The sequence below is a fragment of the Oncorhynchus keta genome, chromosome 16, assembly GCF_023373465.1.
Source record: "Oncorhynchus keta strain PuntledgeMale-10-30-2019 chromosome 16, Oket_V2, whole genome shotgun sequence".
NCBI lineage: Eukaryota > Metazoa > Chordata > Actinopteri > Salmoniformes > Salmonidae > Oncorhynchus > Oncorhynchus keta.
Window position 1 is genome coordinate 16,019,592 of NC_068436.1, and position 20,361 is coordinate 16,039,952.

At 44.6% G+C, this 20,361-nt stretch overlaps 1 protein-coding gene across 6 annotated transcripts; it reads left to right on the top strand.

Annotated features, from left to right (window-relative positions):
* Positions 1 to 82: 82 nt before the first annotated feature.
* Positions 83 to 19,816, top strand: uso1 (USO1 vesicle transport factor). Of its 6 annotated transcripts, XM_052464829.1 has the most exons (27): positions 83 to 340; positions 3,403 to 3,489; positions 4,738 to 4,802; positions 5,033 to 5,109; positions 5,462 to 5,473; positions 5,746 to 5,805; positions 6,834 to 6,934; positions 7,416 to 7,518; positions 7,810 to 7,865; positions 8,140 to 8,260; positions 8,524 to 8,702; positions 8,916 to 9,056; positions 9,197 to 9,285; positions 9,377 to 9,531; positions 9,761 to 9,966; positions 10,687 to 10,707; positions 12,790 to 12,900; positions 13,249 to 13,367; positions 13,838 to 14,019; positions 14,261 to 14,382; positions 15,266 to 15,404; positions 15,665 to 15,831; positions 16,105 to 16,179; positions 16,274 to 16,372; positions 16,571 to 16,675; positions 17,457 to 17,672; positions 18,000 to 19,816. In XM_052464829.1, exons 1-27 carry the CDS (start codon positions 269 to 271, stop codon positions 18,093 to 18,095), a joined length of 2,976 nt encoding a protein of 991 aa, XP_052320789.1. In that variant the 5' UTR covers positions 83 to 268; the 3' UTR covers positions 18,096 to 19,816. The 6 variants fall into 6 exon arrangements, with proteins under 6 accessions (XP_052320789.1, XP_052320792.1, XP_052320790.1 ...); XM_052464832.1 differs by lacking the exon at positions 5,746 to 5,805; XM_052464830.1 differs by lacking the exon at positions 5,462 to 5,473.
* The last annotated feature ends 545 nt before the right edge of the window (positions 19,817 to 20,361 follow it).

Genomic DNA, 20,361 nt, shown 5'->3' on the forward strand with positions numbered 1-20,361 from the left:
ACAAACAAGTGGCGGTGTGGTAGAATTTCATTCCCCTTTAAAAAATTAGGCAGTTGTCCTCTGATCAGCCACGTAGCGCCACGTCTCGGCGCTTGCGCATTGGCTAAATGTCACTCGAGTTCCGGGGTCGGTCCAGGGGGTTGTGTACAGTGTAAAAATCAACATTCAGACGCGTTTACATTATTACACAAGGCCCATCACGGCAGAAACCCTTTCAAAGTTTATTTTAGACCGTTGGAATTGCGAACAAATTTCCAAGAGGACGTCGATGACAATGAATTTTTTCAGGGGAGTGATGGGTGGACAACCCGCGGGGCCACAGCCGACTGGAGCAGAGACGGTGAGAAACGAAACTCGCCTAGCATGTTAGGCTAACAAGTTAGCTAATGTCACACACACGACCTGGTGGACCGAATCTTAGGATAAGTGTGTGTAGTTAATAGTTGCTAGACAGGCAAATTAGTTCACTTTCACGTTTTCCAGGCTGAAAGACCGGTGTAGGCCTTGTAACAGTGCACTATACAACCAGCCTCACGAGCGCAGACATAATGTGTCAATCAATACAGTGATTGACGCAAACATTTCTGCAGAGCTAGCTAGCTAAGCTGGTTAGCCCAATTGGCACAGGACAACAATTGAACGTGTGTAGCCTGCTCATATTCTTGAGCTACCAGCGTTTTTTGGGAAGAAAAAGCTTGACATGACCTGCTGCCACTAAATGAGAAGATATCTTCGTATGTGATAGTTTACATGCTTTGCATACATCCAACTGTTTACTGTCATCTGGGAGAGACTATATGGCTACTTGGATTGCAGTTCACAAACCAAAAACAGCCAAATTCCACGTGAATCCATTGGTTGTGAATGGATCTCTGCTGGCATTCCTTTCGTGATGACAGAATGGGAGGGGCTGCTTGACCTTGATATATTTAAGTCCCTTCACCTGTGCTAAACAAGAGAATGTGTGTGACATATCTCAGGCTGCTATCAAAAGAAGGCATTTCAATCTGAATGGTGCATATCAATTAGTAATAGATATAAATCTCTGTAATCAGTCAATACAATTTATTTATAAAGCCCTTTTTACATCAGCAGATTTCACTAAGTGCTTATACAGATACCCAGCCTAAAACCCCAAAGAGCAAGCAATGCAGATGTAGAAGCATGGTGGCTAGGAAAATAAAAAGGCAGGAACCTAGGTAGAAACCTTGAGGCACCAGGCTCTGAGGGGTGGCCAGTCCTCTTCTCGCTGTGGCGGGTGGAGATTATAAGAGCACATGGCCATGAGACCAGATTGTTCTTCAAGATGTTCATTGATGACCAGCAGGGTCAAATAATAATCACAGTGGTTGTAGAGGGTCCAACAGGTCAGCATCTCATCAGTAAATGCCAGTTGGCTTTTCATAGCTGAGCATTGAGGTTGAAACAACAGGTGCAGTAGAGAAGGAGGGAGGGAGACATGCCAACAGTGCATGAGACAGCTTATAGGGAGGAGGTCAAAGAGCCGCAGTGTGGTGCCAGGACCACAACCTCGCCCTCAACGTCAGCAAGACAAAGGAGCTGATCGTGGACTACAGGAAATGGAGGGCCGAACACACCCCCTTTCACATCAACAGGGCTGAGGTGGAGTGGGTCGAGAGCTTCAAGTTCGTCGGAGTCCACACCAGTAAGGATCTATCATGGTCCAAACACACCAACAGTCATGATGGAACAACAATGCCTCTTCGCCCTCAGGAAGCTGATAAGATTTGGCATGGGCCCTCATGCTCAATGTTGCACCATTGAGAGCATCTTGACTGGCTGCCTCACCGCCTGGTATGGCAACTGCTTGGCATCTGAACGCAAGGCGCTACACAGGGTAGTGCGTACAGTAAATCACTGGGGCTGAGCTCCCTGCCATCCAGGACCTCTATACCAGGCGGTGTCACAGGAAGGCCCTAAAAATTGTCAGACTCCACTCCAGCCACCTAAGTCATAGACTGTAATTCCGCACGGCAAGCGGTGCCGATGCACCAAGTCTGGAACCAACAGGACCCTGACCAGCTTCTACCCTCAAGCCATAAGACTTGTAAATAGTTAACCCAATAGCTACCCGGACTATCTGCATTGACCCTTTTTGCACTAACTTGTTTGACTCCTCACACACATTGCTATCCTATTACCTGGTCTCTTTATTCCTAGGTATATGTACATATCTACCTTAATTACCTCGTACCCCTGCACATCGACTCGATACTGGTACCCCGTGTGTAGAGCCAAGTTATCGCTACTCATTGTGTATTTATTATTACTTGTTATTGCTTTTCTATTTTCTTTCTCTCTACATTTCTGGTAAGGGCCCGTAAGTAAGCACTTCACTGTTAGTCTACACCTGTTGTTTATGAAGCATGTGACAAATAACATTTGATTTGGCTGAACTTAGATTGAACACATTGTCCTGAATCTGCAGTGGATGTAAGTCTGTATCAGTACGTGGTTACAGGGGATGGTAGGTAGCCTAGTGGTTAAGAGCGTTGGGCCAGTAAGCAAAAGGTCGCTGTTTTTTTGCCGGCAAGGTGGAAAAATCTGCAGTTCTGACCTGGCAGCTAACTCCCAACAACTGCTACTCTGCTGCCGATGATGTGGATGTCGACTGCCAGCCTCCCGCACCTCTCTGATTCAGAGTAGTTGGGTTAAATGAATAGATTCACTTGTGCAACTGACTAGGTATCCCCTATCAATTTGTATCAGTCACATGCGCCGAATACAACAGGTGGAGTAGACCTTACAGTGAAATGCTTACTTATGAACCCTTAACCAACAATGCAGTTGTTAGTTAGGGGCTCATAAAGTCAGGATTAGAATAAGAGATTAAAGAGCAGCAATAAAATAACAATAGCAAGACTATATACAGGGGGATACCGATACAATGTGCAGGAGCACCGGTTAGTTGCGGTAGAGTTATTAAAGTGACTATGCATAGATGACAACAGAGTAGCAGTGGTGTGAAGAGGAGGGGGGGATGCAAATAGTCTGGGTAGCCATTTGACTCTATGTTCAGGAGTCTTATGGCTTGAGGGTAGAAGCTGTTTAGAAGCCTCTTGGACCGAGACTTGGTGCTCCGGTACCGCTTGCCATGCAGTAGCAGAGAGAACAGACTGACTAGGGTGGCTGGAGTCTTTGACCATTTTTAGGGCCTTCCTCTGACACTGCCTGGTATAGAGGTCCTGTAGGGCAGGAAGCTTGGCCCCAGTGACGTACTGGGCCATTCGCACTACCCTCTGTAGTGCCTTGCGGTCGGAGGCTGAGCTGTTGCCATACCAAGCGGTGACGCAACCAGTCAGGATGCTCTCCATGGTGTAGCTGTAGATCCTTTCCCTTAACATGTTGTATTAACCATGAATTATTTTGATTGAACCACAGATCCATAAGCTGTGTGACCGTGTGGCCTCCTCCACACTCCTGGAGGACCGCAGGGACGCTGTCCGAGCCCTTAAATCGCTCTCAAAGGTAGGAGATAATTGCATTAGGCTAATCTCAATAGTTACACTGATGCACTATTGTTGTCATGATTGTACCATTGTTACACTGTCAACTGTTACTCATTATTGATAAATACATGTTAAAGCATTGAGGCTGCAGAGACTGTTTATGATGATGTGCATTGTTTTAAGTGAACATCGCTAGAGTTCTCTTTTGATGTTCGTTATCTTGTGAGCAGGGACACATCCCCTTATCACCCCCACTCTGTGTACTCGTACTCATCCTCAGGCTTTATCTAAACAGTCTGGGATGGGCCCTGTCTCAATCCTCTTAAATCCCCTCATTATTTCGCCACCTTTCCTCCATACACTGATCAGGAAAGAAAGACTGGGGAAGGTAATGTAGGAATTCATGGGTTGCACCTCTTGTCACTTGGTCGCATCGTTGCCATTGTTATCAACATTCTACAGATGCCGCAGCATATTGATGTCTGACAGATGGTAGTCTTTCTGAACGGGGGCTAATGACTTTTTCATCAAATTTATAATTAATTTATAATTAATTTATAATTAAACAAAATGTGCAACCAATGAAAAAGGAGGGTACCTATTGGTTGGCTCCTTGCGTACACTGGTCCAGTTCTCTTAAAAAAGAAAAAGCAATGTTGAGGAAAAGAAGGCAATTATTGACATGCAGCCTTGCTGAAAACCTGACTCATTCCCTCAGTCCCTACTCTCTACTGCATTAAAGGTCTAGAGACCTCTCGGCCATAACTGACTGACTGGCCACTAGCTGCCTCTTCAACCATGAGTAATGAGTTTATCAGGCATGAATAAGGGGTTTATGGGTATGGGGTCACACACAGACCAGGGAAAAACAACGCTAGCCAGAGAAACAGACCAGCTAGAGCTGGGAGTTGTTGAATTGCATTAGCTCTGTTTGGCCCCAGTAGGTTCTACTCAACATTGAGGGGTATAACTAATCACACAGGTTTGTCTTATCAGATCAGAGATGTCACAAAGCAAACCACTGTTCTGTTATTTAACTCTGCTTTCAGAATGTATTATACTTATGCCTAAGGTCATGTGTGGAGCTAAAACGTGTATTGTTCATGCAGACACGGGTGGCATATCAACAGTTAGGGGGAGCACAGGGGCAAAACAGGCATAGCTTCGAGTTAAAGCAAAAAGTCACATCCTCTCTGATCCAAGGGCTGCCTAGGGGGAAACAATCACTTACTGTTCTCTTGACTTGACTGTTGGTTTTGATTTGTAGAAATATCGCTTGGAAGTTGGCACTCAGGCTATGGACCACCTGGTTCACATACTGCAAACAGACAGGTATGTTTTTTGTATGTGTGTGTGTGTGTGTGGTTTTATGATTAAGAGCTTTATACTTATCCCTTGCCCTCTGCTGCTCTCTAGCACATTGTAATAGTGTGGTGGGGTGATTTAAGGCGAGCATTTTGCATGGTGCTCGGTCGTTGCTAAGAGTACTTAATATTTCAGGGACTTAGGGGACGAAAGCAGTGCTTGTTGTGTTGATATCTTACCCCTCCCATTTTCTGCAGGTCGGACTCTGAAATCCTTGGCTACGCTTTGGACACACTCTATAATATCATCTGCAACGATGAAGAGGAGGAACAAGGTGTTTAGGTGTTAAAAACCTAGTCCTCTTCCACAGAGGGTTGTGAACAGGCCTTAGAACTGTCAATAATTTAGTATTTTGTTATAGAGCGGAGCCTCTGTTTTTGAACATGCAGTTAAAAACAATCTTCCTTTTTGGGAAAAATGCTTTTGAATGACAACAAGCAAGCCCTGTCCTAGTAACAATAGCATGTGTAATTGAGTTAAATTACTGCCAATTAATTGGACTTTAAATCAAAATGGACCCTGTCGCCCTCTTCCACACTCGGCCCATTTCTCTCTCTCTACATGTTAATTGCTATGTATGTAAAGATTGACATCTCTCTCTTCTCTTTCATGTTATAACTCTACAGACGAATCTGAAGGTAAAACTCTTGTTTGTGCATGACGTCCCCCCCTAACCACTAGCGACGCTTCTTGTAAATGATATGCATATCGTTCTTCTCCGCGGGTTGTTTTGATTTCTAGCTCTCCTGTGGTGCACAGTAGGTTGTTAGTCTGAAATGCAGTGCTTTGGCAGAACCCATTAACAAACACTAGGGATATATTTATAACCCTGTTACATATGTATTGTGTACGAGTCGAATCATCTGACTTGGATGGGGCTTCAATCTCTTCCACTCCCCCCTTCTTACAGACATGGCGGCCGCACCCCCCATCCCTGTCTCAGGGAAGCATAAGAACGTGCCTGTGTCTGGTCAGTACTAGCACTGTAGGCTAACTAGTCCTCATGGTGTGGTTACTAGTCAACTGAACTAACCTCACTAAAATGTGTTGGACTGGGAAGTATGGTTTAATATAGTAATGACTGGGTGGTAATAACATGTCACTAATACCACTCCTACCTCAGCCTCTCTCCTGTCCTGCAGTGTTTCTCTTCCCATTGCTCTTAGCATATCTAGTCAAACGCAAATCACTCTGCACGGGATGTTGGGACGAAGATGTTTTGATTCCAAAAGAGGAATGTTAGATTCCAAAAGCATCCTCTTCCTCACAGTTGTACATTTGAAACCACGTTCACTGTGGTGAGGTTATTCTAGTATTACAGAACGTCTCAGCTGGTTGTTCTTGATGTGAAATATTATATTTAGCCGAGAACCCTAGATAATTGAGTGTGTTGTCTATAATACGATGCTCCAGTACTTTTGTGTGCTTTTAGACTGGATGTGGACCAATTCACCATGCCCTAACACCTCCCCTCTCGCTAACACCCCCCTCCTGCCTACCTACCTCTGGTGCTAACCTACCTCAACCCCCGACCATCAACACCCTTATCCCAATTGTCCCCTCCATCTCTCCCCCTGTCTGTCTTTCTCTGAAGCCTGTTCATGAGTAGGATAAGGACCTGGAGTTTTTCCTGCCAGGTCACATGGTCAGGAGGACAAACTCCTGGTCCTATTCATGAGGGTCAGTCTGAACTAGGTACTGCACAGATTCACAAATCAGTCCTTAATAAAGATCAATTCATACTCGGGCTCAAGCTTAATAAAAATCAATTCATACTCGGGCTCAAGCTTAATAAAGATCAATTCATACTCGGGCTCAAGTGATTTTTAGATCAAAACATCGGTATGGTGCCTAGGTGAGATTGATGTCTGTGAACAAGCATTATTCTATGACTCCCTCTAGCCTTGACTATGTATAGTAGCCATGTCTCGGGGCAACTACCTGCCTAACATGGCACACCCAGAGGTCTTTAAACCTTGTGACCTTTGACCTTTTCAGATGAGAACGCCCAGAAGCAGGATGAAGACCTGGGAGTCCTGTTCACTGACAAGTTCCTCGGCGACTCTGAGAACGTGACACTACTACTGACTCTGTTAGAGGTAAACAGACCAGAGACCCAAACATCTACGTTGTCTTTTATGAAAGATAGTAGTCTCTAACCCATGGTCTCAGTGTTAACCAGACCTGGAGGCCCATTGTGCGTGGTGGTTTTCAGACCAGCTGGTTTCAGATTTAAGAATATAAGCATAAGCCTCAAATCTGCACTGCTTATATACAGGATTACAAGGGTGTGGTTGATTTCCCACCATGCCTGTGACACTGATTCCCTGCCTGTGACACTGATTCCCTGCCTGTGACACTGATTCCCTGCCTGTGACACTGATTCCCTGCCTGTGACACTGATTCCCTGCCTGTGACACTGATTCCCTGCCTGTGACACTGATTCCCTGCCTGTGACACTGATTCCCTGCCTGTGACACTGATTCCCTGCCTGTGACACTGATTCCCTGCCTGTGACACTGATTCCCTGCCTGTGACACTGATGCCCCGCCTGTGACACTGATTCCCTGCCTGTTTCAGGAGTTTGACTTCCACGTGCGGTGGCCAGGAGTGAAGCTGCTCACCGCTCTGTTGAAGAACCAGTGTAACCAGGTCCAGGGCGTCATCCTGGTCAGCCCTATGGGTGAGTCCTCTAACAAATGACCTGGAATCAGCTGCTGCTGAATTGTCTGACATCAGCCCACACCAACAACTGACCCAAAATCAGCTGTTGTGATTTGATTTATCCTCTCAACATTTGTTTCTCTCTCACTGGTGAAGTAGTATGACAAGAAGTGTTAGTCTTGTCTATTTTGTTCCCTAGAGCATATGACTACTAATGGTCAAGTATGCTAATTAGAGTTATTTTCTGACTGATTTGCCTGTCTGGTCTCTGAGTTGTATGTTGTTAATGGTCCGTTTCTCTCCCCTGCAGGTGTTTCTAGACTGATGGACCTATTAGCTGACTCCAGAGAAGTCATCCGTAATGATGTGAGTACTACTCCTACTGACTGCTGCTTCAGATGGTCTTTAGTAGTAAGACTGTAAAGCCACAGCTACAATCTGCTAGCTTATCTTTCTGCTGAGACAAGACATTGGGCCGGTTTCCCAGACACGGATAAAGTCTTCGACTAAAAAAGCGCGTCTTGTTTCTGGGGAAACCCTCCCAAAATCATACTAGCTGGTCTTATACCTGGGCTTGTTGTTTCTGTTTCTCTGGATATATGATCACTACATCGGAGCTACTTTGATTGTATTCCCTCAGGGTCTCCTGTTGCTGCAGCAGCTGACCAAAGGCAACGCGGCCATCCAGAAGATCGTAGCGTTTGAGAACGCTTTCGAGCGTCTCCTAGATATCATAACAGAGGAGGGCAGCAGTGATGGAGGTGAAGTCGAATGGAGGAGTCGTGCCATATATACACTCAAGCTAATTGGCATTCAATGAATCCATTTCTAAATAAATTACATTTGATTTGATTTAAAATTACATTTCAGTTCACTCACACTGGTCAACATCCACTCTCCATACTTGCACTCTATAAAATTGGCAATGAATCCATTTCTTAATAAATACAATTTTAAGCGATAAAATCAACAATCTTCACACATTTCTTGACAGAAATCCACCCTCCATCTTGTCTCTGTCCAGGTATCGTAGTGGAGGACTGTCTCCTGCTGCTCGTCAACCTGCTGAAGAACAACAGCTCCAACCAGAACTTCTTCAAGGAGGGCTCCTACATCCAGAGGATGAAGCCCTGGTTCGAGGTGGGAGACGACAACTCTGGCTGGTCCGCCCAAAAGGTCACCAACCTCCACCTCATGCTGCAGGTAGGACACACCACAGTCCTGATGTTACATTTAATTCAGGGAGAATGGGAGTTTTGAGCCCTGAGCAGTTGACAGAGCAGTGTGATGGTCTGTTATGCTCAACTATTAGGGTCTGTGCAGTTCACTGTGCCACGCATGGCCAGGATTGGTTGTGGTGTAGAGTATGTTCACCGTAGCACTGTGTCTCATCTCTCCATTTCTTCTCTGGTCCAGTTGGTGCGAGTCATGGTCTCCCCGGTCAACTCTCCTGGAGCCACCAGTAGTTGTCAGAAGTCAATGTACCAGTGTGGCCTCCTGCAGCAGCTCTGCACTATCCTCATGGCCACTGGCGTGCCTGCTGACATACTCACTGAGGTAACATAGAAGACTGTTGGAGTGGACCAAAAAGCCTTTCTTTTCTTTCTACTTATTGTGTTAGATCAGTGATTTACTGTTGTTCATACTGATGTGTGCTTTGTGTTTGTACCACTGTCACTCTTTCTTTCTTCTCTCAGACCATCAACACTGTATCGGAGGTGATCCGCGGTTCACAGATCAACCAGGACTACTTTGCATCTGTCAACGCTCCCTCCAACCCCCCAAGGTGAGTTCCCCCAGACAGAGGACTGTAATCAGTTATAGCACAGCCACCGAGTGAAGGTAATCTCTAAAAACCCCTTATCCCCTGATTCCAGACCTGCCATAGTGGTGCTGCTGATGTCCATGGTCAACGAGAGGCAGCCGTTTGTGCTGCGCTGTGCCGTTCTCTACTGCTTCCAGTGTTTTCTCTACAAGAACCAGAAGGGCCAGGGGGAGATCGTAGCCACCCTACTGCCCTCCACCATCGACGGTCAGTTCAGTTACTCTGAACCTCCATACTGAATGTGTTGTTATTACAAGGTTATGACCACACTGTACAACTCTAGATTGCATGTAATAAAATGTTACTTATGACTAATATACTGTAGGTTATTTGCTTATTATTCTCTAGTGGGAAAAATATAGTGGAATGGAGGCATAAATAATCTACATATATCTATTGCTTTATTCCCCCTCCCTCTGGCTCTCTCCCTCCTCAGCCAACTCCATCTCGGCGGGCCAGCTGCTGTGCGGGGGCCTGTTCTCGGCTGACTCCCTGTCTAACTGGTGTGCTGCAGTGGCCCTGGCCCACGCCCTGCAGGACAACCTGACCCAGAAAGAGCAGCTCCTCCGGGTGCAGCTGGCCACCAGCCTGGGCAAGCCCCCCGTTTCCCTGCTGCAGCAGTGCACCAACATCCTCTCACAGGTACACCACACAGACAGACAGGCTAACATGCTACGTGGGGGGGACCAAAGGGTTAGCACCATAGCGGGAGAGTTGTAGCTGAAATATTAGTTTGAAAACTAAAAGTGCCGTTTTGAACGTCTTATTAGTGAAACATAAGCAACAGAGAGGGTGGGTTGAAAGGTGTCTCTGTCTGGGTTGAAAGGTGTCTCTGTCTGGGTTGAAAGGTGTCTCTGTCTGGGTTGAAAGGTGTCTCTGTCTGGGTTGAAAGGTGTCTCTGTCTGGGTTGAAAGGTGTCTCTGTCTGGGTTGAAAGGTGTCTCTGTCTGGTTTGAAAGGTGTCTCTGTCTGGTTTGAAAGGTGTCTCTGTCTGGGTTGAAAGGTGTCTCTGTCTGGGTTGAAAGGTGTCTCTGTCTGGGTTGAAAGGTGTCTCTGTCTGGGTTGAAAGGTGTCTCTGTCTGGTTTGAAAGGTGTCTCTGTCTGGGTTGAAAGGTGTCTCTGTCTGGGTTGAAAGTATTGCCTTAGATTCAAATAGTTGATTATTTGTCACTCCAGGTTTTCAGGTCACCTTTGTCATGTTATGGCTCCCAAATGGCACCCTATTCCCTTTACAGTACACTACCTTTGAATAGGCTGTCATTTGGGCTCCGACCACAGTAGTGGGGAGTGGTTCTCAGACAGTCAACCTGTTGCTTGTGTTTGAAGTTGCCAAGTGTCACGTAAGGTTGTTGTGGTTTTTCAGGGGGATAAGATCAACCGGAGGGTGAGTATCTGGGGTGTGGGCAGCACCTGTCTGTCATGGTTTTGCTTTGGCATCAGCAGGATCCTCCTATATGCTCCTTACGTTGGGGGTTACGTTTTGGCTTCCCTGTTTTGTTTTCGTGCCTAAAGCCCTCTGCCTATCTCACCCGTGTTTGTCGAGTTCTATACTGGTACTGACCCCCCCCCAACTCCCATAATCCCATGCTTTGACCCTTGACCCCCTTGCTGTGTCCGTTCTATGGGGACTTGACTGTCCTGGAAGGATGCAGCAACCACTGTGGTACTCTGTCTGTTCCGCTATTGATCTCTTGTGAGAGGGGTTACTGGCATTATTATTTTCACCACTGCTATTTCTCCTCCTGTACTCTAGGTGGCAGCATTATCCGTTATAAAACGTACCATTTCACCCGGGGCCAAAGATTCTCCAATTAACTATTGTGATTGTTTGTGTTCCCCCTTTTTTTCTCCTCCTGCCCCCCCTTTCTCAAACATTTGGTGTTTTTTGCATTACGTCCCCATTGGAGGCTAAATCTGAAAAGGTGATTTCCTTATGGTTTGATAGTATGCCATGTCATCTTTAGTATTTATTGTCACTTAATGACCTCCATTTGGAATGAACCCTCTTTCCTTTCTCACACCCTTCATCGCCCTCACAACAGGAGAGGTCTGCATTGCCTCCCAAATGGCACGCTTTTACTTTTATAGTACACAGCCCAGGGCTCTGGTCAAAAGTAGCGCACTGTATAGGGAATATGGTGTCTTTTGGCACACAGACATGCCTGAACTATGCAGTTTACGTGTGGTAACTCAATAGTGCCCATCACTCACTGCATATCATTACGCCAGCAGCCTTTCTTCTTATTCCCATGACCATGCATGGATACTGTAAAGCCACTTTATTATCATCTGTTTCTCTTTGTGGTCGCCACTCCTAAAGACTCACTACACAGAGACTTTAGCTTTGCATGTGTTGTCAGCTACATTTAGCAGCCATGCCTCAGCTTGATATCTTAGTTATTTTTGTATGTGAATGCCTAAATAGTTAGATTTGGGCTCTTGTGGATTGTGTAGAGGATGACGAATGTGCCAATATGCTATTATATTCCTTCCATGCAGTAACATTTTCATCAGTCCTGTTGTATCACCTGCTTAGCTAAGCTGCAGAGGAGTTTCATCATCCTTTTGTGGTGCAGGTAGTGATGGTAACCAAGGCCGTTGCTACAGTAACAGCATATTGTTGAACACTTAAGGCTCCTGAAAAGGTTGTTTTTAACAGGATCTGAACTAACTCCGGTCATCCTATAAAATACACTGCATGTTTGACCTAAGCTAACCCTGGTTTATTAATAATGTTCATATTTAAATGTAGTTCCTTTGTTGTATCTGAATAGCTTTATTAATTACTAACGGTCTGTATTGAAGTCACTAACGTGGTACTTTTGAAACATTTCTAACATGGTATTTCCTGTGTAACTGCTAGATACAATGTTGTTTTTCCCAACAGAACTCAAAAGGGAAAAATACAATTCAAAAGTTCACCATGTGCCAACAGAATGTCAGTCTCCATGACATCAAGTTATATTATAAAGTTCCTATTCAACCTTAAATGTCCCAGTTGGGAATAGTTTAGAAATATCAATTCATTTAGTTCGTCCTTAAAATGCTGTTTATTTGGTTGGTTTAAATCAAACGTGTCGTCCGGAGATATTCAGGAGACTGATTTAATTGGACAGAAGGAGATGCAATGACAAGTTGTCTTAAACAGGAAAAACAAGACATCCCTCATTATAATGTGGGGGGACAGGCGTTTGAATTGAACCCAGCTAAATGAATTTACTCTCCATGTATAGGAGGAGTTCTGTTCTGACACAGAGACCAGGATGTGGTCCAGCACTAGACTAAACCTTACATGAGTCTTGTTTTGCTGAGGGGTTGAAGTCCTGGATCCCAGGCCATCATCAGGCTCTGTACACAATGTTAATGTTCAATACCTTTTACTCAGCCCTATGCTGATGTGACGGTGCTATATTTGTGAGTGTGTTTCTTAAGACTTTGTGTGTGTGTGTGTGCTTCTCATCCACAGGGCAGTAAAGTGCAGACGCGGGTCGGTCTCCTCATGCTGCTGTGTACCTGGATCAGTAACTGTCCCATCGCTGTCACACACTTCCTGCACAACCAGGAGAACGTCCCCTTCGTATCCTCCTTCAACAAACCAACTAGCTCCACATCACTATTCTATTGCACTTCCTTTTACTCAGATGGCTGGAATATCTACTGTTAGCCTGTTAGTGCAGTCTGTCCTATAACCAACTCCTCTCTGTGTTCGTTCCCCACATACAGGATAGTGTTGGATATTGCATACATTATTGCATGGAAGTTCCTGAGGCCCTATGTCTTGTGTTGCTAAGAGAGATCAATGCTACACAGTGGATGCCAATGTATGCACCAGTGCATTGTTTCATTGAAAATGGTCTTGAGAAAGGCCTTGTTGCCATTAAATCCCCTATGTTGCTGTGACCCTTGACCCCCTGATGCCCTGTAGCTGACAGGTCAGATCTCTGAGAACCTGGGGGAGGATGAGAGGCTGGTGCAGGGCCTGTGTGCCCTCCTATTGGGTATCTGCATCTACTACAACGACAACTCTCTGGAGAACTACACAAAGTATGACATCTAACTACAACCCTCATAATAACTACACCAAGTAGAACGTTCTAACCCTCATACTAATTCATCCTCTCACTCTCATACCTCTCATAACCGCAGTTAAAACTACATCAAGTATGACATCTTCTACCCAAATATTAACGCGTACCCTCTCATATTAGGCCCAGGTTCAAAAATGATTTTCAAATGCTTGTTTGATTGAACTTGGAACCAATATTATAATAGCTTCAAAATTCCAAACCCTATTTGAGCCCGGGTTGTCTCATACACACAGCCTTTCTACACCAGCAGTTACAGCACACAGCGATGCCACTACAATGAGAACAAGAACTATGAGCTGCCAGATTGAGGGGTTGGGTTAAATGCGGAAGACTCATGTCTGTTGAATGCGTTCAGTTGTGCAACTGACTAGGTTTCCCCCTTTTCCTTCTCTTAATGCTAACCCTGCCTGTCTTGTCCTCCCCCAGAGACAAGCTGAAGCAGTTGATCGAGAAGCGCATTGGGAAGGAGAACTTTGTGGAGAAGCTGGGCTTCGTCACGAAACACGAGCTGTACTCCCGCGCTGCACAGAAGCCCCAGCCCGTCTTCCCCTCCCCTGAACAGATGCTGTTTGACCACGAGTTCACCAAGCTGGTCAAAGAACTGGAAGGTTGGCATAAGTAACCTCCATTATACCATAACCTAACCAAAATACAACCACAACCTCAAGCATTTCGATGCACCTGCGATAACATCTTCAAATCTGTGTACCCAACCAATAAACTTTGATTTGACTCTAAGCCAAGTACAACCAGAACCACAAATCAAAACTCTGTTTGTGTTGGTGTCTTCTTTGCTCTTCTCTTGGCTGGTTTTACCCCTGTTAATTGTGTGTGTGTGTCCGTCCACAGGCGTGATAACGAAAGCGGTCCACAAGACGAGCGAGGAGGAGAAGAAGGAGGAGGAGGTGAAGAAGACTCTGGAGCAACACGACAGCATCGTCATCCAGTACAAAGATCTCATCAGAGATCAGGTAACTGGCCTCACACTATTAAGCATAAGGCTGAAACGTGTGCCCTGTTTTTTACATCTTCATTAGCACTTTAACTTTTTGTATTCTTTTGAGCATGGATTAAATTAATCATACTATAACCCCTCCATGGGTTATTCCTTGTCATGGTTTTGAGTGCAAGTACTTTTTGAACCCTACATATATTTTCTGTCCCACACACCGGCCGCCTTTCATTCTAGCCTGTCTGCAAACCCTCATACTGGCTTTCTACACACACACACACACACACACATCAGAAACCAACTCGCCATGCTTTCAAGCATCACAAGTTTATATACACCCTCTACACTCAGTTTAAAGGCTGCTTGCATTCAAAAGGCATTTTTTCCCCCTGTGTTTTATCATATTTTACAACAGCTGATGAAACTAACACTGTGAAAGTGTGAACATTTGATCAGTGTTATTTCCTGATAGTTTCCGGTTGAAAAATACACTCTGCACAGGACCTTCTAATCAGCAGCTTTGCATGGGCGGTAGTTTTGGCTTGCCTGGTGACATCACCAGGCGGTAACTTATATTGTTTAATAGACCAATAACAAAGAGTTCCAAACCTCTCTGCCAATAACAGCTAGTTTTCAGTTTTCCAAACCACATTCGGACTACTCCCAGACAGTCCTCGCTAAATTCTTGCTTGAGAAATCTTTTCTTTTTTTGTTGCTAAAAAGCTATTTTTGTCCATTTTTAAAGGAAAACTATTACAGTAAGGTACACTCGCCGGGCCACAACCACACAACCCATTTCATACAATATTCAACGGACCGATCCCGTTACCCTAAAAGGTCTACTTGTGTGTTTTGGCCAATGTCTCTAGTCATTAAAGAAGTGTCTGTCATCTCTCAACCAGGACACCCAGATCCAGGAGCTGAGGGAGCAGGTTTCCACCCTGTCTCTGAACAGTGAACAGATGCAGAATCAGATCACACAGCAGCAGTCCCAGATCCAGCAACACAAAGACCAGTACAACATCCTCAAGCTGAAACTAGGTACTGTAGGATAACCTGGTATTACACAGCAAAAAAAGCGTGCCTCGATCCATTGGGAAACAAGAGAGCAACATCGTGCTTGGCTAAATTGCTAATGATTTGGGGGGGTTAGGCACATGGAATTGTTCATATGGAGTTGACACAGTCTATAATGGTAATGGAAATTGAGACGTATTACTGATGCGGACTTGTTGCGACTGCACTTGTTGATTTATAAATAGGATTGTAGATGTGATAATGACTGCCTGCGTTGTGTCCAGGTAAAGACAGCCAGGGTCTGTCCTCCAGCCAGGGAGAGGGAGCTCACGTTAACGGGCTCCACTCAGAGGAGTTGAGCCAGCTCAGAGAGGAGGTGGAGGAGCTCCGCAGACAACACGCACTACAACACACACAGCTCAGCGACAAGGACTCACTCATCAACACACTGGTGTGTGTTTGGGGGGGTGAATCACATAACAGAAAAATGTCTCTGGGTTATCCCTCCCTGTGTTGATAAGAGTTCTGTGTAAATGTCATGTATCATGGGATGTTACTGGAATCGGACAAGATGGACCTGAAGAATGACAGACTGATTAATTATCTTTTGTGTGTTAGTAGATCTGAATGGTGGTTGATGATACCCGAGTGCTGCTTTATCATTTCAGATGGGACGTCTCAGCCGTTGACCACTTCCTGTTCTAATAGTTGTAATGTCTTGTAGAGGTGTGGGGCGGCAGCAGCAGCACAGACAGCAGAAGGTGGCGTTGGAGGGTCTGACAACACAGAGCTTCTCGGGGTAAGACCCGACCACAGACAGAACATGTGTAGAACAGACATGAGTATAGAGATATTATACTGATGACGGAGTTACTGCTGGTTGTTCCCACCAGGAGGTGGAGTCGTTGAGGAGTCGTGTCCAGGCTCAGTGTGCAGAGATCAGCCAGCTGCAGACAGAGAGACTGGAGCTCATCAGGAGAGCTGAGGCAGTGGTGAGTACTCAGAACCAGCCATCACCTTGTCTTGAGACGTCTTAACGCTGTTACATACAAACATGGCCTTTCACACTTTACTCCAACTGTTGTATTATTCCATGCATATTTCCCATGCATTAATGTATATGTTGTGACCACTGCACTTAGTACAGAGAGGTAACTAGTCTCTATATCTCTCTCTCTTTCCCCTCTCAGTCCTCGGCCCCGGCCTCCAGCAGTGAGAGCTCGGCAGACACAGTTACAGTATCTGAACTGGAGAGCAGGCTGGCTGCTCAGACCACAGAGGCAGAGAGACTTAAGGTACTGCACTGTCACAACCTCACATCTCTGTAGGTAGCTGCTGTCTTTTCAGAAGTGAGCAGCGTTCAGATACAAATGTATTGAACAGGGGTACTCAATTCTTACCCTACAAGATCCTGAACCTGCTGGTTTTCTGTTCTACCTGATAATTAATTGGTGTCCCAGGTCTAAATCAGCCATTGATTAGAGATGAACAATGAAACAAATGCAGTGGAACTGGCTTCAAGGTCCAGAGTTGAGTTTGAGGGGTATAGAACAACCTGATTGTCTGTTTTGTAGACTAGAGGGTCATGTCAGCTCTATACTTACATTGCATTTCTATCTGTAACATTCTGCAAGTTTCACCTCGCTGAATAAACTTCTCATGTTAGCCTGACTCCAGGGCTGCTTTACACCAATTCTGATCTTTTTTCTACTAATTGGTCTTTTGACCAATCGCATCAGATCTTTTTCAGAGCTGATCTGATTGGTCAAAAGATCAATTAGTGCGACAAAGATCAGAATTGGGCTGCCTGTGATATCAAGCCCATTAGTAACTGACTCCTGACTGTTACCAGCTAAATGTGGGCTGAGACGTTGTGAAACCGCTCAATTATTCAACATCTTAAATATGACCTTTGTGTATGTGGCATCCCCTTCCTCTAATGCTAGTGAAGAAAAAAAACATCATCTGATGCAGTTGAATTATTAATGTTTTTGGTCAGACGGCCATGCTGAAGCCATGCCCTTCCTTGTTAGCTGTCCTACCTCTCTCTCACCTCGCTCTCTTCTCCCCCTCCAGGAGGAGTGTCGGGGCCTGAGGGAGGGCCATGCGGGGCTGGAGCAACAGTTGGCGTCGGCAACGAGCACGGTGGCCATCGAGCAGACGGAGAAGACCAAGCTGCAGCAGGAGGTGCAGGAGTCCAAGAAGGAACAGGACGACCTCCTCATGCTGCTGGCCGACCAGGACCAGAAGATCCTCAACCTCAAGCAACGTCTCAGAGACCTGGGAGAGACGGTAAGAGAAACCATCTGTTCCTATTGTAGATCTAGACTGTGTTCTCAAACTACAGAGGAAGATCCTCCGCCTCAGGTTCAAAGGTTTATGTTATTATTATTGTTTTAGTGGAGGTAGATGGTTAGGTTAGTTGGATGCTGAGGTTTTAGATGATGCTAATATTTAATATTTAATTGTTACATGTAGGGCTGGTTTCCTGGAGAGCTGTGATGAGTCATTCTACCTGTGTAGTAGTTGAATGAGGACATAACTTGTCGTCCTAACCAGCTAGCCCTACTGTCCCTGTACTCCCTGTGCCCTAGTTAGAATGTGACCCTCTCCTCACAGATTGATGAAGACGAAGATGAGCTAGACACCCGGGACCAATTCGGTGAAGATGACGACGACGATAATGAGGAGGAGGATGAAGAGAACAATGACTAGAGAGTTCTAGAGGGATGGAAATGTGGCAGACTCAAGGCAACAAAGACATTGCTGCATCATCCATGTTGTTCTAATACACTATTAGAAAAATGGAAGAATGGACCGAGATGGATTGCTCTCTATCGCTCCAACCCACCATGCTACCTTCTTCTTTACTCCACCCCTCCCTTCATCCCTCGATCTTGTCATCCATTTTAATGTTTAGTTCATTTTATTACAAGATGGTGACAAAGATCCCCCCCCCCCCCTCCCACAAAGAAATTTGCAGTGTGTTCATTCATCTCTGCCATCTTCTACCACATAAACAGAGCAGAGACACTTCTTCATGCATTTCAAGCCTTTTTGTTTCTGCTACAGTAGCGCCATGTTAGGCCTATGCAGTTATTGATTCAATAACCAGGCTTAGTCTCGACTTTACCACTCAGAGGAACGAGCAGAATTAGAGAAAATAACGGACGGCGAAGACGGACGGTTATACGGACACCACGCAGTCGGACAAACGGATGCCCTCTGACTGCCTCTTTCATTACCATGGTAACTGCACTGTAGACCACCAGTTGAAGACCTGTAAGGGTCCTTGAGGCTCAACGTCCTCTGACCCCCCCCCCATGTATCTGTGTATACACTCTCCCTCTTGGCACCAGTTCAGTCAGTGTTCTATCATAACTGTTTCCAATATGAGCTTGACCCCTCAGCTACAGTACTGCTCTGCAATATGAGCTTGACCCCTCAGCTACACTACTGCTCTGCAATATGAGCTTGACCCCTCAGCTACAGTACTGCTCTGCAATATGCTGCAACGTTCACTGATGATAGAAAAACATGTAAAAGAGATATTTTTACAACTTTTGGCAAGTGACCTGACGTCCAGCTTCTCTGTGTGATTGTTGTAACTTATCAATTTATGAGCCACATTGAAATAAATAAAACATAAATCTGTACAGCTTGTAGAAATACTTGTGAATACTTACTATACACTTTGACTAAATCTGTTTCATAGATGAAAACGAGGGAGTTTTCATTTCACTTCAACAGTGTTTTATGTCATTTCAATAGTGGTGTTAACTTAAGAAGTAGCTGAACTTTTTAAACCAACTAAACTACTAAAGTAGCTCTATAAACCCACAGGGCTGGTTTCTGCCTGTTATTTTAAAGACTTAAAAGTTTCCTCATATTTTTGCCTATTGATTCTATACATATTACATTAGCCTTATGCCAAGGTGAATTCTTTGTGTGAATACATACTGATTCTGAATAGAGACATTTGAACGTAATTGATGATATAAGAAATATTGACCATCCATCTGGGTTCCGCTTTCAAACTTTTTGTGTTTGAAGAATGAGATGTATAAATCTATTTCACTTTATAGCTCTAATGAATTTCACAGTTTTGGTGTGAAGCGCTTTAATAAAAATTATAAGCTGGGAGAAAATAGCCTGAAATCCAAATTGATGTGCTCTGTTTTCCTATTGAGCATGTCAGTTAGGATAGCTGGCTAAAGAGAAATACTACAGTACTTCAATATTTGCAATGTGGAGTTTCTATTGCATTTACTAGGGAAAGAATTTAAAATATTTAGCTTTTGCAATATTGAATTTAAGTAGCATTTTTTTTGTTCCTTTTTGGACAAGTCACAATGACCTCCAGATCTAGACATCTGAACAGTGCCATTGTTTGTGTTTGGCCTCTGCATAAAGTTTCAGTTTTTTGATTAACTGCACCATTGTTTCCTTGTTTCTTCCTTGTTTGGTAAGATACTAGACCCTCCCATTTTATATATATGTCATTTAAGTCATTTAGCAGACATATATATATATATATATGTCTGCTAAATGACTTAAATGACAAATACTTGTTCTCCCCACTGTATATATATATATACAGTGGGGAGAACAAGTATTTGATACACTGCCAATTTTGCAGGTTTTCCTACTTACAAAGCATGTAGAGGTCTATAATTTATCATAGGTACACTTCAACTGTGAGAGACGGAATCTAAAACAAAAATCCAGAAAATCACATTGTATGATTTTTTTTTTTTTTTTTAAGTAAGTAAATGAACCTAATGATGTGCCAATCAACTGAAATACTAATGGGTTTACTTTCATATAGGAAGACCTCATCCGGCCTTAACCCATTAGTATTTCAGTTGATTGGCACATCATTAGGTTCATTTCATATGGGAAAACTTAGTCCAACCTATCAGTATTTTAAATATTGTCCCACAAAGTGAGGGGAATGCTTCCTGGAAGGCAGGTAATACGA

Bases quoted from the DNA above. Each gene is read 5' to 3' on its own strand.
- uso1 (XM_052464829.1), top strand. From the start codon at position 269: ATGACAATGAATTTTTTCAGGGGAGTGATGGGTGGACAACCCGCGGGG. The intron at 8,261-8,523 runs GTGAAGTCGAAT...GTCTCTGTCCAG, and splicing joins GGAGGGCAGCAGTGATGGAG to GTATCGTAGTGGAGGACTGT. The intron at 16,676-17,456 runs GTACTGCACTGT...CTCCCCCTCCAG, and splicing joins CAGAGGCAGAGAGACTTAAG to GAGGAGTGTCGGGGCCTGAG.